The sequence below is a fragment of the Triturus cristatus genome, chromosome 12 (assembly GCF_964204655.1).
Source record: "Triturus cristatus chromosome 12, aTriCri1.1, whole genome shotgun sequence".
NCBI classification, from domain to species: domain Eukaryota; kingdom Metazoa; phylum Chordata; class Amphibia; order Caudata; family Salamandridae; genus Triturus; species Triturus cristatus.
Window position 1 is genome coordinate 687,197,435 of NC_140595.1, and position 25,673 is coordinate 687,223,107.

Consider the following 25,673-nt stretch of genomic DNA (forward strand, 5'->3'; position numbering starts at 1 on the left):
CTCACTAGTCATGCACTCACCCGTGCTGCACTGCTCTACCTACCACACATCAGTCATTTCCTCACCTGTGCAACACTGCTCTATCACTCACCAGTCATTCTCTCATGAGTGCTGCACTGCTCTATCTGTCATTCATGAGAGATGCACTTCCCTGTGCTGCACTTCTCTACCTATCACTCACTAGTTATTCTCTCACAAGTGCTGCACATCTGTATCACTCACTACTCAAACAGTCACCTGTGCTGCAGTGCTCTATCACTCACATGTCACTTTCTCACAAGTGATGCACTGCTACATGTATCACTCACTTGTCAAGCAGTCACCTGTACCGCAGTGCTCTATCACTCACATGTCACTTTCTCACAAGTGATGCACTGCTACATGTATCACTCACTTGTCAAGCAGTCACCTGTACCGCAGTGCTCTATCACTCACCTGTCACTCTCTCACAAGTGTTGCACTGCTACATGTATCACTCACTTGTCAAGCACTCACCTGGGCTATTACTCACCAATCACTCTCTCACAAGCGCTGCACTTCTGTATCTATCACTCACTAGTCATGCACTCACCTGTGCTGCAGTGCTCTATCGCTCACCTGTCATTCTCTCACAAGTGCTGCACTGCTGTATCTATCACTCACTAAGTTCAAGAGACTCCCGTTCATACCATGTGTGTCCCACGGTCGTGGAGAATACACATCAGTTGTTAAAATACCCCTCACACACCAAAAGGGCCCTTGGTGTCATGCTTCATCATAGGGGTCTTCCCGCCCCTCTACGGGACGGGGCGTGCTACGACAAACGTATACGTGGGAGCACTGTTCTTGGTGAGACTACTATGTGTAGTGCAAGGGTGTGCAAGGAAGGGTCAGGAGTGAGTGGAGAGTGATTTTAAAAAAATACCTGGCTCACTGGACTAGGAAAAATTTTTTTATTCTGCCATCTAAGCTGGTATTGGTAAAAAGGTGGGGGTGGAGGGTGTATGCCTCAATGAGCTTGACCTCCTGGTGTCGACATGTTTCAAAGCTTCCCCAAGCTTCTTCGTCAGGACCTAAGAAGATCCCTTCCAACGACGCACTGTGATGTGGTGAAAAATAGTGGGTGAAAAAAAAAAAAAAAAAAAAAAATAGGAGGTAAATAGCCTCCAAGAGTTGGTAACGCCCCAATGGGTCTTACATACTCCTTGTAACTTGCTACAAAGAGAACAATTTCCTCATGAGCTCATATACCGAGTGGTTGGAGTGCCAAATAGGCTACGCCTCCTAGGATCAGTGTCCCGCTCAAATAACCACCCCGGTCGGCTCCGAGGAAATTGTTCTCTTTGCAGCAAGTTACAAGGAGTATGTAAGACCCATTGGGGCGTTACCAACTCTTGGAGGCTATTTACCTCCTATTTTTTTTTTTTTTTTTTTTTTTTCACCCACTATTTTTCACCACATCACAGTGCGTCGTTGGAAGGGATCTTCTTAGGTCCTGACGAAGAAGCTTGGGGAAGCTTCGAAACATGTCGACACCAGGAGGTCAAGCTCATTGAGGCATACACCCTCCACCCCCACCTTTTTACCAATACCAGCTTAGATGGCAGAATAAAAAAAAATTTCCTAGTCCAGTGAGCCAGGTATTTTTTTAAAATCACTCTCCACTCACTCCTGACCCTTCCTTGCACACCCTTGCACTACACATAGTAGTCTCACCAAGAACAGTGCTCCCACGTATACGTTGGTCGTAGCACGCCCCGTCCCGTAGAGGGGCGGGAAGACCCCTATGATGAAGCATGACACCAAGGGCCCTTTTGGTGTGTGAGGGGTATTTTAACAACTGATGTGTATTCTCCACGACCGTGGGACACACATGGTATGAACGGGAGTCTCTTGATCTACTATACATGCGGGTGGATCCCTTTGTTTAAGTACGCCTCATTGGGAGGAAGTATCCACCTCCACCACTCGTTGAGTGGAACCTCTCTACTCCCCCCTTTGTTTTTCTTTCTATCACTCACTAGTCATGCACTCACCTGTGCTGCAGTGCTCTGTCGCTCACCTGTCATTCTCTAACAAGCGCTGCACTGCCGTAGCTCTCACTCCCTAGTCATGCACTCACTTGTGCTGCAGTGCTCTATTGCACACCTGTCATTCTCTTACAAGTGCTGCACTGTTGTATCTATCAATTACTAGTCATGCATTCACCTGTGCTGCACTGCTTTATAACTCACCTGTCATTTTCTCACAAGTACTGCACTGCTGTATCTATCACTCACTAGTCAAGCACTCACCTATGCTGCACCGCTCCATTACTCACCTGTCACTCTCTCACAAGTGCTGTGCTGCTGTACCTATTACTCACTAGCCATGCACTCACCTGTGCTGCACTGCTTTATCACTCACCTGTCATTCTCTCACAAGTACTGTACTGCTGCATAGATCACTCACTAGTCAAGCAGTTACCTGTGCTGCAGTGCTCTATCGCACACCTGCCATTCTCTCACAAGTGCTGCACTGCTGAATCTAGCACTCACTAGTCATGCATTCACCTGTGCTGCACTGCTTTATCACTCACCTGTCAATTTCTCACAAATACTGCACTGCTGTATCTATCACTCACTAGTTATGCACTCACCTGTGCTGCACTGCTTTATCGCTCAACTGTCATTCTCTCACAAGCGCTGCACTGCTGTACCTGTTACTCACTAGTCATGCACTCACCTGTGCTGCTGTGCTCTGTCACTCACCTGTCGCTCTATCACAATTGCTGCCCTGTTCTATCACTCACCTGTCATTCTATCACAAGTACTGCACTGTTCTATCACTCACTAGTCATGCACTCACCCGTGCTGCACTGCTCTATCTGTACTGCACTACTTTTCGAGTACTCTGGCAGGTTTTCAACACCTGCTTCTGAGCTCCTTTACATACACCTGCCCACTGGGCCTCTCCTCTTCAGTCACTGATTCCTTCTTTGGTACCAGCCTCTAAGATCACACCGCTCCTCTCTGTACAGGGTCTTTGCTTTCCTTCCATGCCTTTGATAAGCTATGGATCATCTCAATCTGGGACTGAGCTGTACAGATGGCTATGAGGATGCAATGAGCTATGCATAAGCGGTGACATGAGATGCAAGGCATGGACCTGCCGGGCAGGTGCTGGCGGTGTTTACCTGTCATGTTCAGAAGTTTGGGGAGGAACCGGTTCCAGAAGGTGCACATCTGCACGCGCAGTCCGCTGTGGACTTGGACGGGCTTGGTGTTGAGTTCAATGAATTGCTGGTCACTCAGATTGTACAAGGGCCACCTCCTCTCATGCTCATTCGCCTCATTGGGGTTCCTATGGGAGTATAAAGCAAGTGGGTACTCACAGGATTGGTCCATGCCATAATATTCTATCTCCATCCCAATCTCCCTTCCCTTTGCTTGTCCCCTCTACCATGAACTCCCACTTCCAAACATTTCCACCCTTAGAAAGGCAGCATCTTCTGCCATCAAAGGACCTGTCTTGTGCCCCACCTTCATCGTGCACCATCATACCACCCCACCTACCCGACACCATTGTCCTTTCGGTTTCATTTCTGTACTTCTGTCGCACTCTATTGCCTGCAGGTGCCCTTGTGCAAGTCAGGCTATTCACAATAGGCTGAAAAGAAAAGGTTACGTACCTTTGGTAACATATCTTACAACAGATTCCTCACCTTATGAATGCCCTTAAGGCACTAGACTGGATCCAAGAAATCTAAATCTTTTCCCCTAACAATAACTCCCCAACACCACCAGGTGGTGCTATGCAACTACTCTCATAGCTTTGTCTGCCCCAGATGTGGTGACTTCAATCTATATGGAGCGGCGACCAAGACAAAAGCACCAGTTCCTGTTTTTCCAAAGCTTTATGGATGTGGGACCAAGTCATTTACACTAGTGTGAGAACAGGAACGTTTTCAGTATCCTACAAACAGGAAAGATGTCAGCCAGGAACTGCAGTTTTATCTGAAAAGATTTCCAGGGATAGGAACACAATTTGTCTCTTTGCCTTGCTCTCTTACTTAGAGGTTGACCAAGGAGCATTTTCCTTCTGCAACAAATGGATCTGTCAAGGAGTACACACACAATTTATTTTTGTTTAAATAGATTTAGATTCTGTTGCATGTACTGCCCGATGAATAATGTAGAGTCTTTTAAAAGCAGAGCCACTGGAATTATGCAATGTTATGGCTGCAGCTTTTCTTTTTGCATAGTTATGGATTTTCAGCGTTTGCCATATAATCCATTATCTGCTGCATAATCTGCCAATTTGGCCAAAAAAATGTTGTTGCTAGCTCAAACAGATCAAACTTTACTAAAAACATGGCAACAAGTATTCAGGTGCAGTGGAAGGCCCAGTGCAAAGGTTAACTGGTTATCTTTCAGTTGCTTTTTTCTGAATTGGGTTGTTAAACTAGTACTAATTATGTGAAATCTTTGCCCAGACAGTAAAATGACAAAATATTGAAGCAATACTATCAAGCAATGTGTCAAATTATAAAGCATAATTTGCGCTTTGTTGCCGCATAACTTAGTCAACTCTGCTGCATAATGTGGTGCCCCCCTGCCGCATAATTCCAATGGCTCTGTTTTTTTGCATTTGCCTACCAGCAGCCACTGTAATGGGGCCATTTGAGATTTTACAGGATCATGCTTCCTTAAGTCTAGTAAGAGTCTTGCTGCCATATTAGAAATAATCTCAATTCTACCTATCCGCCACATGGTTGGCCAAAATGGAGGACATTCCCAATCTGACCAAAATAAATGCCTGATTAACCTTTGTTGGCTTCTTGCATCAGGAAAGGAAGCATTTTCCGCAGAGATTTTAATGGCAGAAAGCAGGAATCAGTAACTTTGTTAACACAAGGTACAAAAGAAAGCAGTGAACCAAAAATTATTTGTGCAGAATATACTGGTTCCGGCATTGTGCCTAATTCAGAAGTAAATAATACCTCTGTGTCTTGTTCAACTAAGTCTCAGTGAGTTTTCCAACAATCATTTGGCCAAGACTGAATGGAACTTTTGAAAATCAGAGGAAGCCGTGCCAGTAGAGCTGTCCAATCCTACAAGAATCTGGGTTTTGTCAGAGTAAGTAAACATTGAAGGCAGAGTATTGTATAATTGCAGCTAACACTGCTGCATATGTGTTGAAGAGCATAGAGAACAGTGCAGATACCTGGGGGGGGGGGGGGGGCACATTGCGATGGGGAAGGGAAGCAGCACACTCTCTGGTACCAAGACAGGGATGTATCCACCCTTGTAGATAAGAGGTCATGCTTGTAGAATCAAGCCCTTGCAATAGTGTGCTCCCTGAATATCGATCCCAGGATATCGATGTAACACAATATGGAGGACAAAATATCGAAAATAAATATTGACAGGCGAGTAATTCTGGATTTTCTATTGCTTCCGATACATATATATACATATGCGGTACATACATCTCCAAGTCACGTAGATGTGGAGTTAGCCCTGAATATTTACAGTTTTCCGTCAGAATGTATGGATTCCTCAATGCATGTGTTTTCACTTTTTGGCCCTCTAACTCATATACCAAGGATCTGAGGGGAAGGTGTGTCTATATAATACCTGCTGAAGAGAAAGAACAGAAAGAAACCCGGATTGCATCCAGGTGTGCACATGTTCTGTTGTTATATTAGGGTTGTCACCAAGTTGCTGCCAAAAAATCGACTAAAATAGATTAGAATTTATCTGTAGATCGCGGAATTCATATTCTGTAGTGATATCAGGGCTGTCTGAGGGTTGCGGCTAGAAATCAGAAAAAATCGATGCATGCAACGAAATGCAGACAAGACAGAGGTCATGGTGTTCGGGAAGCAGCCTTCAATCTGGTCCTCCGCATGGTGGCCTTGTGAACCGGCCGCTACTCCGCTCCTTAAATCAAAAGTGAAAAAAATGGGCATCATTTTTGATGCGCAGTTATCATTTGAAAGTCTGATCATGGCCACGGTGGGCACGTGTTTCAGAGTGTTGAGGCCATTGAAGAAGATTATAGGGCTTATACCGGACTCAGGTACAAAGACGGTAATACAAGCTCTCTTGGCGTCTCAGCTGGACTATGGCAATGTGCTCTAGTTGGGGGTCTCCAAAGACAGACTGGGAATTCTTCAAAGAGTACAATATGCAGCAGCCGGGATTTTACTAAGAATTCCAAAATGGCTTACCATTAGTCTGGGTCTTGCTGAACTACAGTGGCTCCCCATTAAGCATAGCGTCTCTTTTAAAGCACTCTGCTTTGCGCAGAGGAAACTGATTCAAAGGGATCCTAGCTACCTTTTTCCCCTGTTTATGGCTTATTTCCCCTCTAGACATCGCAGATCCAGAGAGGCAGCTCTGGTAGTCATCCCAAGAGTCCCCAATTCGATTGGGCGGTAGCTCTTTTAGACTACAGGCAGCCAAGCTGTGGATTTCAATGCCACTGAACCCGAGACTCGAACCTTCGGAGACGAGCTTCCGCAAAAACCTCAAGACCTGGCTCTTTAGGCAGAGTTAGTGGAACGAGTGGGCCCTAACCCTTTCTGACTCTATCTGACCACGATATGGTGCTATCGCCTAGAGCGGGGACACTATTTGGGGTAACCAGTTACTCTCTAAATCCTTTAAATAAATAAATAGATGGAGATTGGTCTGTGAATCCAGATATTCATGTAGTCGGTTGCAAAATAAGGGTTGTCTGAGAGTTGTGGCTAGGAATTGGCTTAAATGGATTGGGATTTTGCCCAGACTCATTTGGAGGATGTTATCTGTAGATCAGTTGGTTGTGCCATCTTCACTCTGAAATAATTTGTCAAAGGAATTGGTTTAGGATTAGGAACTTTATAGGTCTAGTAGCATGATACAGCATATTATTAATAATGTCAAGGGAATCAAACAATAATTTTAATTTCGGGTGTTCTGGTTTATCAGCCCAATCATTAAACTTTTCTAAGAGCAGAAATTGAGCTCTAGATGTCCGTAAGATGATAGAAAGTCAGATATCCAACACTTCCTGTGACAAGCACTATGAAGTCTTCAAACCCTTCTTTGGCCCGCGTGTCCATTAAGGGCACGTTTGTAGCTTTAACCACCAAACCTATGCCTTTCTGATCTTTTTTACAACATCACTGATATCTCAAAAGAAATGCCCCATTCTGTTCCTCATTCCAACCTTATTGGTACCTCTAGGGTGATTGCTTCCAACTTTATCCCTATCCAACCCATCACCCAGAGCTCCTGAATTCATCATGTTCTTACCCAGTTCTGGCAAAGTTGGCCCAGTAGCGCATCATCTTCCGACTCAGCATCTCCTCTTCTTCCGTGTAGTTAAGTGTCCTATCCAGTGGCAGTCCAAACACAAACTCGATCTCATAGCCATGAAGCACACCCATCCACTTGGGCCACATTAGATTAGATGCTTGATGAGAAAACAGATATGTGTACACTTTGTTGCCGTGCTCCACATACTTTGATGCTATTTGTACTACAGGGCATATGACATTATGGTCTCCTACAAGATCGTCCATGGCCTTGCGATTCTTTAAGCCATTGTTCTCGTCTGTCCAGTCTGTATACTGGAGGACCACAGCTTCATTAGCAATTTCATTAGCTTGGGGGACGCTCATTTTAACACCTCCTAAAAAGTCCTCTCGTGAGATGAGGCTGTCATTGTCTTTGCTGAAGCCTGGAGCACCGTACACAAGGAAGTAGGAACCCTCATTCGAATTTACACCCGCCAGAATATCAGTCTCCTTGAAGTTGCCCAAGTTCAGCATGGATTCTGCAGGCTCAGGAAGGAAATCTCCATCCACAACAGGGACAAATGCAAAACGGAAGACGCTTGGATGAGGTAGGACAGACCACTCTTCATCGATGAGCTCTTGGGGGTGCTTGGTCCTCAGGCAGTTCACTAGGTCAGTGTCATTGTTCCTCTCACACCCAACCAGCTTGGCTAGCAGTTTGGTTCTCCGACGGATTTCAGTTGGAGTGAGAGTGGCCCAGGGGGCAGTGGGTCCCCCGCTCTGCAAGATCGCCCGTTGGAACAAAGACCTGCTGTTAAGTGAAAGAAGGTGCATTCCCACAGATGCTGCCCCTGCACTCTCTCCAAAAATGGTGATTGATTTTGGGTTTCCTCCAAAAAACTGGATATTGTTTTGAACCCATTGCATGGCCATCCGCTGGTCAATCAGCCCGACGTTCCCTGGTGCATCATGGCTTCCTGGAAGGGCCAGAAAGCCCAACGGCCCAACACGGTAGTTCATTGACACCACCACCACCTTTTCGGTGAAGCTGAGGTACTTTGGATCATACACATCTAATGACGTGGTGCCACTGTAGTAGCCACCGCCATAAATCCAGACCATCACAGTTGCATTCTTAGGTCTGGGAGAGGGTACCCAGACATTAAGGTACAGACAGTCCTCACTCAGGTTCCTGTTAGGATTCCACATTTCAGCACCAGAAAACCCCGGAAATAGGTTGTCAACATACTGATAACATGCGTTGGAATATTCCGTGGCATCCAGTATACCATTCCATGGCTTCTTCGGCTCAGCCGGGCGGAATCTCATCTTACCAATAGGTGGTTCAGCGAAAGGGATCCCCAGGAAGACCGAAAGGTGGCCATTTAGAAGTGGAACTCTGGCACCTCTCAATCTGCCAGATCTGGTGCTGACCACGAGCTCACTGTCGGTCTGTGCCGCAACCAGGGTGGCAGAGATGGCTAGCAGACAGAGCCCAAGCAGAGGAAATGAGTCGTGTGCGGAGGCCACCATTGCTGCTCGCCTGTGGATTATCTGAAATGTACAGTGAGAATAGAAGTTAGGGGTGAAGTGGAAGAAAAAACTAAGTACACCTAGAAAAACAGGGAGCAACAAAGAAAAAAGAAAAAAAAAACAGGAAGTAAAAATTATTAATTTTGTGTTTAGTAAAAGAAGGATGAAAGAGTATCAGAATAAAACACACGATGTAAACTCACCATTACACTTACATCTTGTTCCACGAACAGCAGTACAACATGACACCAACCCTAAGCTGAATTTGCATGTGACGAATCAAACGGCAGGGCTAAGCATATGGTACCACTAGATTAGATGAGAGAAGTTTTTCCATGCCAACATTTACCCTCTTATGATTTGCCAGCAGGTCTCTACAAGCTTACAAGAACCAAGAACTCAGGCGGGCTTCACAGAAGTTGGGGACAGTTTAAGAACATTCTAATTCCAACCTATATAATAAGAATTGGCAACTCTAATAATGTTGATTTATAACAAAAAATGTCTGGATGCCTGGATGCCTCTACTCATGCTTTAACTGGTTTGGTTATTCATTCATTCATTCATTCATTCATTCATTCATTCATTCATCCATCCACACACCCACGGACATACATGCTCTCAGCCACTCATCTGTGAACTCATGCCTCCATTTTCTGACTCACTAAGCCGATTTTGCATTCACCCACCTACCCAGCCACAATAATATAAACACAAACTCCCCAATCAATTAAGAGGATGTGGCCTTACAGCTAGAGCGGTCAACCTCAAAGCTGGGGAACCGGGTTCGAGTCTTGGCAGTGACGCTCAACATCCTGTGATTCTGGGAAATCACTTAAAAACTCTCTGTGCCCAAAAACAAAATGAATGTGTCCATCTGTAACTCAACTGGTGCTCATGTATAGCGCTCTGATACCTTCGGGTCAAGTTCATGTTAAATAAAACACTGGAGAAAAAAAAGAGCCAATTTCAGCTATTGGCCAGACTTACCGGCTTTGCTGCTAGTTTGTGAGGGGTGTGAAAGTGCTTCTGGGAGAATGTGACTTGTAGTTTGTGAGATTGCTTCAGGTGCTGTGTGACTACTAGTGGGTGAGAAGTGTAAGAGTACTTACTGCAGAGTGCAACTGCTAGTCTGTGAGGGCTGCGAGAGTGCCTCTAGTAGTGTGTGACTGCCAGTCTGTGTCAGCTGTGAGGGTGCCATCAGTGGTCTAGGAGTGCAAGTTATTTAGGGGTGTGAGTGCTGTCGATAGTGATAGATGACTAGTGTGTGAAGGCTGATAGTCCTTCTGAAAGTTTTTGACTTCTACTGTGAAGGGTGTGAGGGGGCTGTCAATAGTGGAAGATGATAGTGTAAGAATGCTGCCATTAGTGTGTTACTGGTACTCTGTGAGGCGCGCGAGATTGCTTCTGGTTGTGATTGGCTTCTTGTGTGTGAGCCGTGATAGAGCGGTCAGAGTTTAGGGTGTTTTGCTTTTCCACCATAAGGGCTTTAAAAGTTGCCTTGTTCTGGTTGAGGCCATGGGAGAAGGCATGCTGGGTACTTATTTAAAGATGGACGACACTTACCCATGATATAATGTGGTAGAGACCCTTTGTAAGCGGGAGCCGTCTTCCTCCGCTTGTGAGCCTTGTGGGAATGCTTCGACTAAGGAGAATTGCCAAAGACTGGGGGCCTGGGAGGTGCAATGATAGCCCAACCTCACCCTTTATTTACTTTCGAGGCTCCTTTCCCAGTGACCGCTGGCACATCGCCCCACCCCCCCAACCCAACACATGGCTCACTGACCCACACATCAAGCACACAAGCAGTTGTGTTTACTAGCATCTCCTGGGGGAGGAACTATGAGGAGAAATATATTTATTTCTCCTTGTTGCTTCCTCTTCCAAAGTGTGCAGCAACACTTAGAAAGAGGAGAATGCCTCCGAGGATTGATGTTTGTGCAGGATGGTGCCCCTTCCTGGACAAAACCAATCCTGCCTCCAAAACAGTCACCGTTGCACCATGGTGCAAGGGGGGCCTGCACTGGTGCTAGGCAGCAGACTGTGAGCCAGAGCAAGGAAAGGACAGGGATGTGCTGCGTCATGTTAAATACTGCGCATTTCTGCCCTTTCCATTTATGCAGTGCAGCCGGGTGGCTGTGTGCGCTGTGTGAAATAATGATAAATCTGCCGCAAAATATATATTTACAGATATATACAATGAAACCCGAGCCTCTTTTGCCTCTCCGCAACTAGAGATCTATGTGAGAAGATCTGTTAGTTTTGACTTAACGTAAAGTCCATTCCTATGGTGTTTTGCGTGCAGTTTAGAATGAAAACCCTCCTTGTGTTGTATTTGTCACAGATAAACCATGGAAAACCCTTCCTACTGTATTTGATGCAGGGTCTGTGCTAATATGCCTATCGGTTACCAGCCACTGCCCTACGCCAGGAGCCGCTGGCATCACTGCTGCCCTATCCAATGCCCATAAAGAAGATACACATATTAGCAAGCCAATATGCCTCTTTATATACTGTTTGTAGTGATTACATCGGCTCTGGTATATGGCTAAAGCTGTCTCTAGCCAGACGCAAAAAGCAGCAGCAAAACCATCCAACGGCTCAGGAACAACCATGAGCATAAACTTCGTGTCCTGCACAAGAGACCCTTGCAAAACCACAAAGTGGCACAGGAACAACAGCAAGGACATTCACCTAAATATGTTCTGCAATACCTGCAATCCCATCCAAGCAAACAAGGAACAAATGACAACAATCTAATCTCAAACTGAGTAGAAGACACAACCAAAACCACCCAAGTGGAGGAACAATCAAGAACCTAATGGGTTATCCAGTAGAATAGGCACCTGCCAACCAGAAAGTGGCAAAGATGGAGCAAAGGAGATTGCCAAGACCCACAACTGTACGAAAGGTAGTTAGAAAACTACCCAGTCCCCTAAGGATCAAATTAGAACACACTTACCCCAAGCCAAAAATAATCCCCAACACAACTACCTCAGCAGAGGAGGGAAAATCACTTGCACAATGGTGTAGTAGATTATGCTGGCCCCAAACAGTCCAGAGAAACTGAAAATACATACAAGCAATTAAGGGATCAATGTTAACATACTGAGCCCAAAACTAAAAAGAAGAGACCAACAAACCCACCAGAGTGGAGGAGGACCAACCACCTGCACAATGGTGATGCACAAACCAGAAAGTGGCTAAGGAGAAAGTGAGATTGTGCTAAGCCAAATTGTATATAAGAACCCTGTACACACTAAAGCATCTAGGGAAAAAAATGAAAACATGCTGACCCAAAACTAAACAAAGGCACCATCAAACCACTTCGGCACAGAGGAATAATCAACAGATTAATGAGTCATAATTAAGGCTCCCGGTTTTCCATTTTTACTGCATTTTACAGCTAATTACAGACAAAAAACAAAGTGTTTCCTGTCTGTATTTATTTTTAAAAGCAGAAAAATACAGAACATTGTGCTTCTTGTGGGTGACTCTCCATGCTGTTTTTCGTGATTTCTAGCTGAGCAGATATGCAGCATGAGAAGTTAAAAATAGGTTGAGATTTTCCTAAATGTAGGTGTATGGTAACGTATATTTGTATTATAATGCTCAAATGTATTTCTAAGTGTAGAGTTTTGCTATATTTGGCTGCTTAATTTGCTAAAAAGCGACAGGCTGCAAAGTATGAGTGCATGGTTATCAGTTAATTAAATGTGGAAATATACCATTTGTGACTCCATATATTCTCAAAACTCAAAATAAATATGGATAAATACCAATAAGATGGGCAAAAAATAAATATGGATAAATACCGACGGAAATGGTAAAAAACCTAAATACCATAAAACCGGGAGCCCTAGTCATAATGCACCGTGGGCAACTGCAAGGTAGAAAGTGGTCGAAGAAACAAAGAGTATTCTAATACCCTTAACTTTTAAAAGATAACCCGCAAACCCCGAAGTTTCTATTGAATAAGTCACAATATAATGACTCAGTCCTGCCCAAAGGGGATCTGTAAAACACCAACAGTTGAAAAACACATGAATGTCAAGTTTACTTCAGTTGAAAACCATAGAACTATACAATTTAAAGAACCCTCAGAAATGTACATAGAGGCAATATATACACTCCTATTAAAAGGAATAAATAAAGTTAATTGATCTGTACATTGTCGCATTTGGGTCCAATTATTACATGTGTGGTGTGGCTCTAGTAAATTAGAATACACTATGGATACGGCCTGTAATATAAGCGTACATTTTTTGGTAAATGTATGATTTGCACCTGCACTAATAGCACTGGTATATGAAAACAATCCAATGAGAATTATTACTGCCAACCAGCACTCTCAGGCAAGATCTTCAGAAATATGTTATAAAAGTGGAAACTGCACAAGAGGGATGAGTCAATGCCAAACACTCAAGGCCTTCCCACAGTCTGCAATCACAGTCAGTTTGATCCTTGGTATTCACTAGCATTTTCCAGAATCTAAACAAGTTGGGCAAAGTAGGAAATGGAGTAAGATGGGTTATACCACCGCAAAACTGCCAGAGATAGAGGGAGGGTTCCAACCACCCCATTTCTATGTAATGTCAGTAATAGAAATATTGTGAGACAATAAATGCAACAAGCAGCAACACAACCATTGCAAGTGGAATGAATGAATGAATGAATGAATGAATAAATGAATGAATGAATGAATGAATGAATGAATGAATGAATGAACAGCACAATTTGCTAAAGCACAGCAGTGAACTGCCAGAGGTATTCTGGCCCATGTCCAATTACGGAGCAGGTGGCACGTACCAAGAGGATGAAGGTACTAAATAGGCATGTTTCAACAGCCTTCTAAACACAGGAAGATAATTCTAAATGGGTGGGGCAAGAAACCTAAATGATCTACCGCCACGTCGAGAAAATGTTGTAAGATAAACAGTTGGCCATAGTGATGTCAGACAAGCTGATGGCCACAGAAGATTCCAGCTGATGGACTGGCAGTGGTTGGACTGGTTTGGGGGTGAACACCAGAGCAGAAGTGAGACTGGTTGTGGGGCACAAAGAAGAGAAGATGCAAAACTCGCTGTTCTTTGTAGAGTGTGGCTGTTCCTAAACCATTTTTAGGTCTCGCGCCTAGCGATGTAGTGCATAGCACTGCTCGTGCAGCGAGAGTCCTTTTGTCCGGGGTTCCGAAATGGACCCTGGAATTGTACATGCGCGTGCGTGTATTTTACATGCGCGTGCGTGTATTTTTAGTTACATGTCGTGCTGTTGGCTTTTGCCTGCGTGTTTGTTTTTAAGATAGCACGCAATAGGCCAAAGGCAGGCGCATTGCTCCGCCCATAGACCATTGGTGTCTATTACGCGCAATGCTGCCATATGGTTTCAATTATCATGCCCAGACACGGGCGTGATAATTGAAAGCATATGGCTTGCTGAGGCGCGCGCGTGCGCACCACTCGCGGATTTCTCTGTTTCTAAAAGGTATTGCTTTCGATTTCGCGATCGCTGTACTCGTGGCTTTGCAAATGCGTGGCTAATAATTACGTGCTTACAGTTAGTTACAATACTAACTTAATTGATATTTTGTGTGTTCTACCTTTACATTGAATGTACGATATACTTTGTTGAATCTATGCATCATCAAAAATGCGTGCCTACTAATTACGTGGTTACAAGCTACCACGTACGTTAAAACTTTAATTTGCGGTTTGAACTTGATAGCCAAAAATATCCATAGTAGTGACTGGACGCAGACTCGAAATCTATTAAAGATGAAATAACTGTTTGAAATGAATGCTCGTCGGGGACTATTTTGCATTGTCATGCTTTGAATGTTAACACCAATTTGGCCCGTTGACATGCCGCTTGGATGAAGAGGCATGAATCACCTCTCTCTGTTTCGCTTCAGGTAATGTTATAAAAGGAACACGTTGTCAGGATATTAACGTGGCAGAAGATTGAGTTGCTGATTCATGCCTCTTCATCTATGCAGCATGTCAACGGGCCAAATTGGTGTAAATATTCAAAGCATGTCAATGCAAAATAGTCCCAGATGATTATTAATTTCAAACAATTATTAAAAATAGCTAAAAAATCACAAGTGCCGCGAACGGCGTCCACTCGCGTTATGGTCATCAGCATTGCGCCTGTTCTTTCTTGTTAACACCTTTCCGTGAGGCATAATCATAATTTCAGGATTTTTGGGCAGCATGCATTATGCGAAATTGCGTAAGATTACTCCGGCGTATTGGAAGTTTCTCCCGAACCTAGTAGTTTAATTTAGTCTGCTCCACTATCCAAATTGTGTGATCCTGAACAAATTGCTTGATCAAATTGAGCCGAAGTTCTTAATTTGCCAACATTGAGACCCCCAAGAATCGGCTAGCACTAGTAGGTGCTGCGTCATGTGTATGCCTAGTGGTTCTCCCCTGCCACGTCAGCGTGCTTGCATTGCTGCGCGTCTTTTTCTGTTCCTAGCGGCAAACGTGGCTGCCTCCATTGGACTAACAAATGTGCCAGCAGAGATCGCGTGCTGCTGATGAAGATGTAGCTTATCTGCTTGGGCACGGAAGTGACTGCTGTTTGATAGAAATGTTGTCTATGCAGCCATCCTCTCCCTTGCTCGAAGCGCAGACTTTAGAGAAGTACTAAACAACAGCGTGGTGTGTTCATGCGCCAGTATTTCAGTCTGCTCCCAGCAGACTGCGATAGACACAGCTGTTTAATTCCTCCGAACATCCCAGCAGTTTGTGTGCAGAGGAGCATCTGCATCCGCTGTACACGCGTGCCCCCTGCCTCAACAAAAGGCTGGCGGAGGGCTTCCGCTCTCCCTCTTCTGCCCTCCTTTAATGAAGTATGTGATTGGTTAGTGGCCCTGGCTCCGGACGCCTGTCTGATGCTTGCCGTGTGATGCAGAATGCACTGGGAGCAACAGAAGGCCTGGAGCTGTCATGGCTGTGTTTTTGCTACCGCGCTTTCGAATGTTTCTTTTGGAAGCTCATTTTAATGCTTTGGTTCACTGGTGCAGGGGGGGCCTAAAGAGCCACGGTGGTTAGAGAAGGGTCTTTATGACCATCGATGGAAGTGCATTAAAAAAATATGGGAACTGTGCCTCCTCTCGTCGTGCTGGCTACCTTGTTACCGTTGCCACCCCTTAAGAGCTTTCCGCACCATGAAGGTACCTGTGCGATCACCCCCCCATTTAGCTTTGCAAAGAAGGCGATAGCTGTGACGTGACGCCTGACGCCTGGCTGCTGCCGCAGTGCGCCCCTCCTCCCACATGGCCCCCAAGTAGGTCTCGCATTTTCGTAACTTTGACCTATTGGTATTGTAAATGACAAAGCCTTTTATTATTGCAGGTTTTTTAAACACATAAATAAAAGGCATTGTCATTTACAATGTAAAAAGCCAAAATCTCGCAAATGCAAGACCTATTGCATTGCAAATGCTTGTTTGTGTATGGAAGAGAACACCTATGTAAAGACTCCTTGGAAAGAGGTTGGCAGTGGGCAGACTTTCTGTTGGCAGAGAGGGCTGACATCCTTACCCGCCATGTTGGTCAGTAATATCTGGAGGTGTGAGACCATTTAATGGGTTTGGAAGATACATCTTTTAGACTGGTACCTGAGTATACAGGGTAGCAGGAGCTAGAATGGATGTTGGGCATATGAGACTGTAATGGTCACAATGGATGCTGGCTGCAGAGGATGGGTATTTTCCAATTGGCTCTAAAGCATGACAACTGTGAGAGCGGCTGTTGACCCCAGAGGATGGCAGACAAAAGGCTAGCTGTTGATTGCTGAGGGTGGCAGCCGTGAACCATGATGCTTGGCATGCATGACCATAGCCTTGTGGTTGGCTGTTGAGTACATGGGTTGGTACCTTCTAGAATAGCTCTTGTGTATGCGTGGTTGCAATGATGAGGGTGACTGTTGGGCAAACTGGGGTGGCGTAGTGGGCAAAGGAACAATGGATTTAACCCAGATCTTTTGACTGGGGGAGAATGATTGCATTGTCAGCATTCCATCCATCATTTGTTTGCTGTAACACATTTCGCCCTAAGTGGGATGGGTATGCCCAGACGTGGGCCCCTTGCTCACTGTGCTACTGGATTCAAGCTAGCCTGGCTGAAGAAGGGTGACATACCCTGAATCCGGTTCCAGGATGCTTGTTTCCGGTCCAGGGAGGACTTGGCCTGGCAGTTCAGTCTGGATTGTTCCCAGTGGGTGCAGGGTCAAGACTGATTTGCATATTGCAGGGTCCAAAAGAGGTGGCGTAGTGGGCAAAAGAACGATGGATTTAACCCAGATCTTTTGACTGTTGGAGAATTTTTGCATTGTCAGCATTCCGTCCATCATTTGTTTGCTGTAACACTGTTGGGCAAAGTGGGCATCAGTTCTGGGACTGTGTGTAGGATACAAAGAATGCCACATTTTCAGGCTTCCCTTTAGACACAGAAGATGGCAGATGTGAGACTCTGTTATTCACGGAGGATGGTAAAAGTTGGACTGACTGCTGTGCTTGTGGAATGTCAGCCGGGTGAAAGTCTGTTGGGCAAGGAAGATGCCAGAATGTAGAATTTCTGTTGTGGGAGTGCTGACAGCTTGTAAATCAGCTGCAAATCTGCATGTTGGGCACAATGCATGGGAGACGTAAGATGGGATATGGGACACAGGGAGTAGCTGCCATAAGGGTGCCAACTCTGCCATCTCAATGAAGGGCACAAAAGAAGACCAATGCTAAGGTGGCTGCTGGTCACAGCTGAGGTTGCTGTGAAGCAGGATGCATTGTGCAGAAGATGGGAGTAGTGAAGCTGGCTGCTGGGCATAATTGATGGTGGCTGTAAGACTGGTTACAGGTGAATGGAAAATGACAACCTTGTGACAGGTTGTTTGGGGGAACCAAACGTGTCACTATCTGTTCTTCATGAAAAGTTTGAGTAGGAGTCAGCTTGGTAACGAAGGATTTTACAGACACAGACTGAAAAGGAAATTGATAGACAGTGTTGGAAACTGGATTAGAAATAAGGGAAAACCTTAGCACCCATAGAGGTGGAAGAATGTACAGAGAGTGTCAAGAGTGGTTTCCAGAGAAACTAGCAAAAGTGTGTTGGACCAGTGCTTAATTTGAGCCAGTGGTTTCCGGTGCTGGGCACCGGTACTTAATTGTCAACACCGGCGCTTGTGACAGTCTGCCACAAGGTGGCGATGTCTGGCTAATTTAGAGATGACCACAGCAACAATTAATTAATCGCAAGAAATGCGCATGCGCGGGCGTCCGTGCATGCGCATTTGTCAAGAAGTTGAAAACGAGGAAGAGGGAGCCCCGGAGACGCCGCGCTTCAGGTAAGTCTCTTTACTTTTATTTATTTAACATGCAGGGTATTAATTTAAAAGGAGGGTGGGCGGGAGGCGGGCGGCGCGTAGTGGGGCTACACGGAGCGCGCGAGTGTGCGTAGATTTGGGCACACTACGCGCTGCTTCACGTAGCCCCACTACGCCCACTATGCCCACCCCTGGTGTGGATTATGGACATGGGCGTATTTTACTATGGGGCACAGGGGCGCATCTGACCGGTTGTTCTGCACCATAGGTAGATGCCAGTGAGACTGCAGGATGGCAGCACTAAGACTGGATATGGGGCACCGCTGAAGGCATTTGAGAGACAGCCTGTAAGACACAGAAGACGATAACTGTGCAGCTGTCTTCTGGGTTACAGAGGTCACTTCTCTAGACATGCCGTTTATCACAGAGATCGCCCCAGTGGTAAATGTGGCTCCTGGAGAAGGAGGCTGGCTGCAGCTTACGACAGTCTGTAGGGCATAGAGGAAGCATGTGTGGGAATGGCTGTAGGGCACAAAGAAGGCCGCCGTTAGGCTGGCTGTTGGACACAGAATACTAGATGGTACTTTCCTTAATAGCCTTGAAGGTGGAAAAAATTAGGCAGGCATTTGGTCATGGGCGACGGTGATGGCCATGGGGCACAGCGACGACAGCGTTCAAAAACTGGCTGCTGTTCGACTGGCTCCTGGGCACCACAGATGGCAGCTGTTAGACTGGTGGATGGGCACAGAGGATGCCAACTGCTTTACTGGCTCTCGGACATAGAGGATGCCACCTTCTACCATGGCATTTGAACATACAGTATAGCAGCTGTCGAACTGCTTGATAGTAAAGCGGGCGACATCTGTCAGATTGGCTGCTGGCCATCAAGAGTGACAGATAGAGTGGTCGTTGGGCACAGAGGGTGGCAGCTGTGAAAGCGACTGTTGGGTATAGACCATGGCAACTGTTTGACTGCTTGTTAACATAAAGGGTGGCACAACATACCGTGGGATGGGTTTTGGCCTCTGGGCTTGCCAGCTAAACTAGATGTTGGGCACAGAGGCTCACAGCTGCTGGGCTGGCAACTTTTCTGCAGGCATCGGACTTGGAAGATACTACTTGCTAGACTGGCATCTGGGTGTAGAGAGTGACAGCTATTAAGTCTGTTGTTGGGCACGTGGAATGGCAGACCCGACTGCGGTAGAAGCAGTTTGCTGTTAGTTTGTGAAGTATATGAATGGAGTGTGGCATCAAAGTGACCCGGGAGCAGCTGCCCGCGGCTATTTAGGGCACGGAAGACATGCCATATACATGGACGCAGTTGTTCCACTATCAAAATACACAGGGCCCAAAAGCCCTGCGTCTGGAGATATTAATATGCCTGAATCGGAAAGAATACATGACCGAACCGACATCCTAGACGCACCTAAAATAACCCCTCGTCGCGCCCCCCGGCGCAAGCGCACTCGCTACTGGCGGCGCAGCACGTAGGATGTCTCTTTGACCCCAGACCCCATTGGACGTCTGTGCGGCTCCGTGTGTCAACTCCAGTCGCGAGACACAATTGATAACCCCGCAGACTCGGGGCCTCTGACCTCGGGTGGAGGGAGGCCGGGGGGCGGGGGGCTGTATCCTTGAATTGGGAGCCCAAGATATTTAACCTCTGTAGAAGTTCGAGTGCCTGTGACATCCTATAGGATCTGTAATCTCAGTTGAGTGGGTGGGGGGCTTTATCCATCACAAGAGGGGGAGGGGGGGCAAGGATTTTATTTGTACCCACTAAAGACGGCAGAGGGTCTGTGGCCTCCTTTGAGGTCTGGGACCAGTCACCCCAGTTGTCTGCCTGTCTGAGCGGTCTGTATGGTTCACGAGGGAGGCCTGGTTTTTAAACTCTATCGGAGGCCGAAGGGCAGTGCCTCCCATGGGACCCAGGATGTGTAACCTCAGAGAAGTGGTCTGTACCCATCCCTGAAGGACCCAGAGATACTTTATAGTAAGCCGAAGGTCTATGACATCTTTAGGGGCACAAGGTCAGCAACTTCTAGAGCCAGAGCATCTAAACTCTAAAGGAGAGAGAGTCTGTAACCGCCTCTGAAGGCCCAGGGTCTGTAACCTCAACGTGTGGGGGTGCAGTCTGTCTTTATCTATCACTAGGGTATATGTCATTTAAATTGGGGTCCAGGAAAGTAAGCTTCATTGGCCGATCAGTGGCCATTAGCCCCACTGAGAGGCCAAGTCCGTAACCTATATTGAGAGCCCAGAGTCTGTACACTTCTGTGGATGTCTGGGGCCTGCAGCCGCCACTGATGACAAGTTCAGCACCGTCCGCTGATGTCTGAAAGTAGGGTCTGCAATGGTGGGCTCTGCCTCTAGTCTCTCTTGCAAGTGCAGCTGTTACCGGTTTTTGTTGGGGCCAGGCCAGTAGAAAAGCATCTGTGCCCACTCACACCACTGTTGCCCGCAACCCTGTCTCCAAATGCCACCTGCCCATAAGACACGTACTGTTAAGGTTGTGGCACTGCGACAATCCAGAAAACTATGGTTGTGAAAATCAAGAATTCATGCATGGCCTGCCATCTTCCAGACTGGCATCAAGAAGAGGGCACCAGACGCTGGCAGCAGGCCAGGAGCATGCTGCCAGGATCGGTCTTAGGGGCATGAAGATGCAGCCAAGGCCGGCTTTGGCTCAGACAGTGCCATGGGTGAAACCAAATTTAGAAGAACTCCCTCCACACTTCACCAAATGCCCTGTCATGCCCCGGGACATATGGGGCGGACCTGTGTGCACCCCCTCTATTGTCTTCCTCGCCACATGAGTTCCCACCTCTCCATCCCTGTTTGGCTATCGGCTTTATGTGTTTTTTGGGGCTTGGTAGTTCTACAGGAAGTGGGGTGGGTCGACCCTCCCTTATACTGGATTAAGGGTGACGGTGGTTGGCCATGTTGGGGGGGGGGGGGTGGGAGGCATGGAATGCTAATTTGCTTTGGAGGGTTCTGGTGTGAAGCTAAAGGAACAAGAAGAATTGAGGAATGACTCATCCTCTATCTTGCAAGCCACAGTTGTAACTAAAGTACGAGACCAGCTAGGGGCAGCCCCAACGACACATGCACTCGTAGTGTTTGTGAGTCATTTACCTTGCACTTTTTATCTAACGGTCACTAATGTTTACAGCAGCAACTAATGCCCACAATATTCCCAAGCATTATCACCTTCCTAGAGCATAAGTACCTAATTTACAAATAGGGGCCCTTGCTTGGCACCAGGTACAACAACGAACAATATGAAGCTGACAACAGCTGGTGCTCGTGCAGAGCACCTCAACAGAGGTACCTCCTAGAGACAACAGGGTAGGGAGATCCTGTTAAGGGTTCCTGTATCAGAGTGCACCGACCCTGAGGAGCACCAGTGTGTATTTTTAGGGGTCCATGGGCTTAAACTTTCAGGGACAAAGGAAGAACAGAAGGGATAGCACAGCCGCAGATTGTGTTTGTGGGACTCCCGCACACATTCATTAAAACTGAGGGACAGGGCAGCAGATCGCAGGCCAAAGCCATACTGACATTGAATCTGGGGATCCAGACTTTGGCAGTGGGCTAGAACCCTAATGCTTCTAAAACGGGTGGCAGCAGATCAGAGTCTTCTGTCAGTATAACCGAGGGCATGAACAAGTCAGGGTCCACTGCTGTGAGAGTTGAGCTTCTGCTTGGATACAAGTAGGAGCGAGCAGAGACTTAAACATATTTCGTACGGGTTCCATCAGCATGCAGTATGTCACTTCCTGGATCAAAACCAGTTTGCAGTTCAGTATGTGCCAGTAAGAGGCTGGACCACAAGAAGTGGGATCAAGAACAGGAACGGCTGCCATGAGTCCTCCCTTCACCCTAGTTTCATTCGTTTCTGTGAAAGAGTCTGGCTGCAGCAACCTCATCACAAGCCAAGACGCTGCTCACAAATGTCTGGCACTATCGGGCCATTGTGGGTGGGAGGGGGGAGTGACAGACGCCTTCACATCAGAAGAAGGCGAGAGCTTTGCAATGGCTCAATATGAATGAATATATAAACAAAGAGAGGAACACTTGGAAACCCAAAGGAGTAGAGTTCGTACACGGAAATATATCAGAAGTTGTCCTCTGGGAGGAATACCAACACTACCTCAACTTACATTCATCCTATACACGCCACTCACTCTAGGGCCACTCTAAAAAAACACTCACCAGTGGTTATGCATTGGCACAAGGACTCAAAGTGGATGGGTTTCTGACTTCAATTTATTACAATACAATTTATGATACAATGTATTTCTTCAAAACACAATAAAAAGATCTTTTTGATCAAAAAAGATCACAGTAAAAACATATGAATGAATAAATAACCCTAATCATGAAACAATGAAGAAGACAAAATGAACTGCCTCATGGCAACCTCAAAAATTTAGAGGGAAAAGGAACTAAGGCCCATGGGCATAAAGTGAATTGCCGAGGATCACTCAATTTGATGAAAGAACTACTGAGAGTCCACAACATTCAAAGTTCCAGTTGGGCATCTTGTATGTCCTAGTGGCTCTGACTTGCTGACCTCTTGTCTGTGTGTCCCCGTCACATTGTCTCCTAGTCCCGGTGCTCCCATGTTTCAGCGTCTTTCAGTGGACAAGAAACATTTACACAGAGACGGGTGATAACAGACACAAGGACAGGGAAACAAAAACTGGGACAGAGAAACCCAGACTCAGAAGTTGGGATAGGACTACAACAAGATAGGAACAGGGAGACACAATAGTCAGACCAAGCAACAGAGAGGCAGTCGATGGGAGAGAGTATCCAGCTAAATACGTGCATACCTACAAGGCCTACCTGTGGCACAACGGTGCTATACAAATACCTAGACCAAATCATGGGCTGCCTATGAGGTTACAGTCCCTGGCCCCAACTGAGGGTGCATGACCTGCCCGTCCTTCAACCTTCCAATGTTCATTGCAGTCCTCTGTGCTGCTCATGTTTCTCAATGTCCCATGCCTCGTGGCCCTGTGCATTTTGCCCAGGTGTCTTCCTCTCCAAGTATTTTTGACTCCTTATCTTGGTGTCTAACTGTTCCAGTGACTCTTTTTCCAATGTCCCATACCTTTGGATGACTGTCCCAATTCATTTCCCAGTCACAGTGTTTCACTGTCCCCTTGTCTGTGTTTCCATGTCCCATCGTATCAATCCACATCCCATTGTCTGTGTTTCCATGTCCCACTGTGTTGTTCCACATCCCATTGCCTGTGTTTTATGTCCCATTGAATCATTCCACATCCCATTGTCGGTGTTTCCACATTTCAATGTGTTGTTCGACATCCCATTGTCTGTGTTTCCATGTCCCACTGTGTTCTTCCACATCCCACTGCCTGTGCTTCTGTGTCCCACTGTGTTGTTCCATATCCCAGTCTGTGTTTCCATGTCCCACTGTATGGTTCGGCATCCCGTTGTTCCCATGCCGTTACTATGATTTTTGTTCTGTTAAGAATGTAAACTAGAATCGGATTTAACTTTCCCCCCCAACTGAGAGTGTAACAACGGGACAACTTCTCAACCCATTACATGGATTTAGTGTGAACACTCTGCTTTTTATTAAGAATTCGAGCTGGGATCTGATCCGTTTCCCCCTCAATGTGATTTGAACACTGGGACTACTCTGCTGTGTATTAGTAGGTTTCGTTGTGAACACTCTACATTATTTATTAATCCCTGATGAAGGTCCTTCTGCACAAGGAACGAAACGCGTTGGCTGTGGGCGGGTTTTAAAATATGTTTTGAATAAAGAAAACTGATGGACTCAATTTGTTCTCTAGAACATTTTCTGGGTGCACCCTCCATTCCAAAGAATCTTTTCGTAACAGTGGCACTCAAAGGCTGCGAGTGCTGGAAGTAGATGCACAGGACACTTGTACCAAAAGTAACAGGGATTGAAGTGCTGAACCTTGGTCAGCCGTTGTGTGTCTTTTTCATAACCAATACATGGCAATGCTACCGATTTAGGCAGGACACTCACAATGGTTTTTAAAAAACACACGTGCTATTATTTTACCATTTTTCTGCTTAAAAGGTCACCCACTTCACTGAATGCTAACGGAGAAATGAAATTCCCCAGCCGACGATTTTTTCCATAAATAGATTTTCCCTGGGCCTAAATGTTGGCATAAGGGAGTTCATGAAAGAGTAGCTCACGCACGGCAGTTTCTTAATGTGCATTGTGGGGCATGCAGTCCTGATTTCATGATGGAATCAATAGGACTATAGCTCCCACAATGCACAAAAAATATCTGGACTGTGTAAGCTCATTTACGCATGAGACTGGGAACCTTGTGAGGTCTGAGCATGCATGGAATCTCCATTCCCCTGACCTGGAAAGGTGAACGCTTTGCTCGACCGTAGCCGGAGCTCCGAAGGCTGAAACACCGCGCCCATGTATCCGGAGGCCCGGTGCTACTCGGGCCCAGGGCGCTTATCTGCTTCATCCATGCAGCTCCCGTGCCTTCGTGGAAGGCGAAGCCGCAGATCAGACGCTCCTATTGGCGCAGACTAACGCACGCGCTGCCCCGCCCCCTCACCCACCCTCCGCTCGTGCAGGAGAAGATATGAGCCTTCAGGGGGCGGCTAATGGCCCTGCGCGCGGCACAGCACACTCTGTCTCCCCTAATGAAATCCTCTCAGATTGAAACAAACGATTGCTGGCAGTCGGCGGGCTTCCCATAAAAGGCCGTGGTCTCCCTCGACGCCCATAGCCAGACTGGGAGGTCTGGAAGCCAGAGGCCTGCAAGGGGCCAGACCACCTCCTCACCGCCGCGGTCAGCCAATGTCTGTGCAACAGTCACCTGCAATGCCGTCGGTGGAGCTGGCACAGATGCCAAGGACCCTTCATTATACGAAAAAAATAACATTGGAGCTGGCACAACACACTGGCGCTGGCACGAGCGAGCTTGCACCATATCATCTGGCCATATCTGGCATGAACCGTAGCAGTTGGCATAGCAACTGTGAGTTGGACGAAAACCTGGGAAGTTGGCAGACTCTCGCAACTGATACAAAACCTATTAGTTATAATAACGTGTTTTTATATAGCAATTAATCGCGCACTTGTTGCGTTTCCAAGCACTATAATTAATACGTCACTAGCACCCAATTTATGTTACTCGCGTTGGCCACCTCAGAAAGATGGAAGACGGAGTGTTCCTTGCCAGAGTTCAGTTTGATGACCTCAGGAATGCCTCATTTGTTACCAGCTGATGTTTACCTCACTGAGTCGTCCTTCCATCTGAGCTGGGACAAACCCTTGGAGCTGAGCCCAGCAGTTGGAGCAAAACCCTAGGAGTTCCCACGATCCCAATGAGGTGACGTAGACCCTAGAGGCTGGCACACGGCCTGTGACACAAACCCCAGCACATGACAAAAAAACAAAGAGCAGTGGCGGAGGAGCGTGTCCCCACTGGCTCAGAGCCAGCAGCTTAAAAATAAAACTATATTTTTTTATCGTTTTATTTTTCATATGCTGGCTGAGCCAGAGTATGTAGAGAGGGGCGGGGCTGGGCCAT

The 25,673-nt window shown here is 46.5% G+C and overlaps 1 protein-coding gene across 6 annotated transcripts in view; it reads right to left on the bottom strand.

Moving 5' to 3' along the window:
- The window catches only part of ACHE (acetylcholinesterase (Yt blood group)), a 152,546-nt gene that overhangs the window by 50,631 nt on the left and 76,242 nt on the right, over window positions 1–25,673 (bottom strand). For all 6 annotated transcript variants that reach the window (XM_085638175.1, XM_085638177.1, XM_085638178.1 and 3 more), the window contains exons 2-3: window positions 7,263–8,800; window positions 3,155–3,321 (exon numbers count right to left, since the gene is read on the bottom strand). In XM_085638175.1, coding sequence (XP_085494301.1) covers window positions 3,155–3,321; window positions 7,263–8,779 — 1,684 coding nt within the window. In that variant the 5' untranslated portion in view covers window positions 8,780–8,800. The remainder of the gene's footprint in view (window positions 1–3,154; window positions 3,322–7,262; window positions 8,801–25,673) is intronic.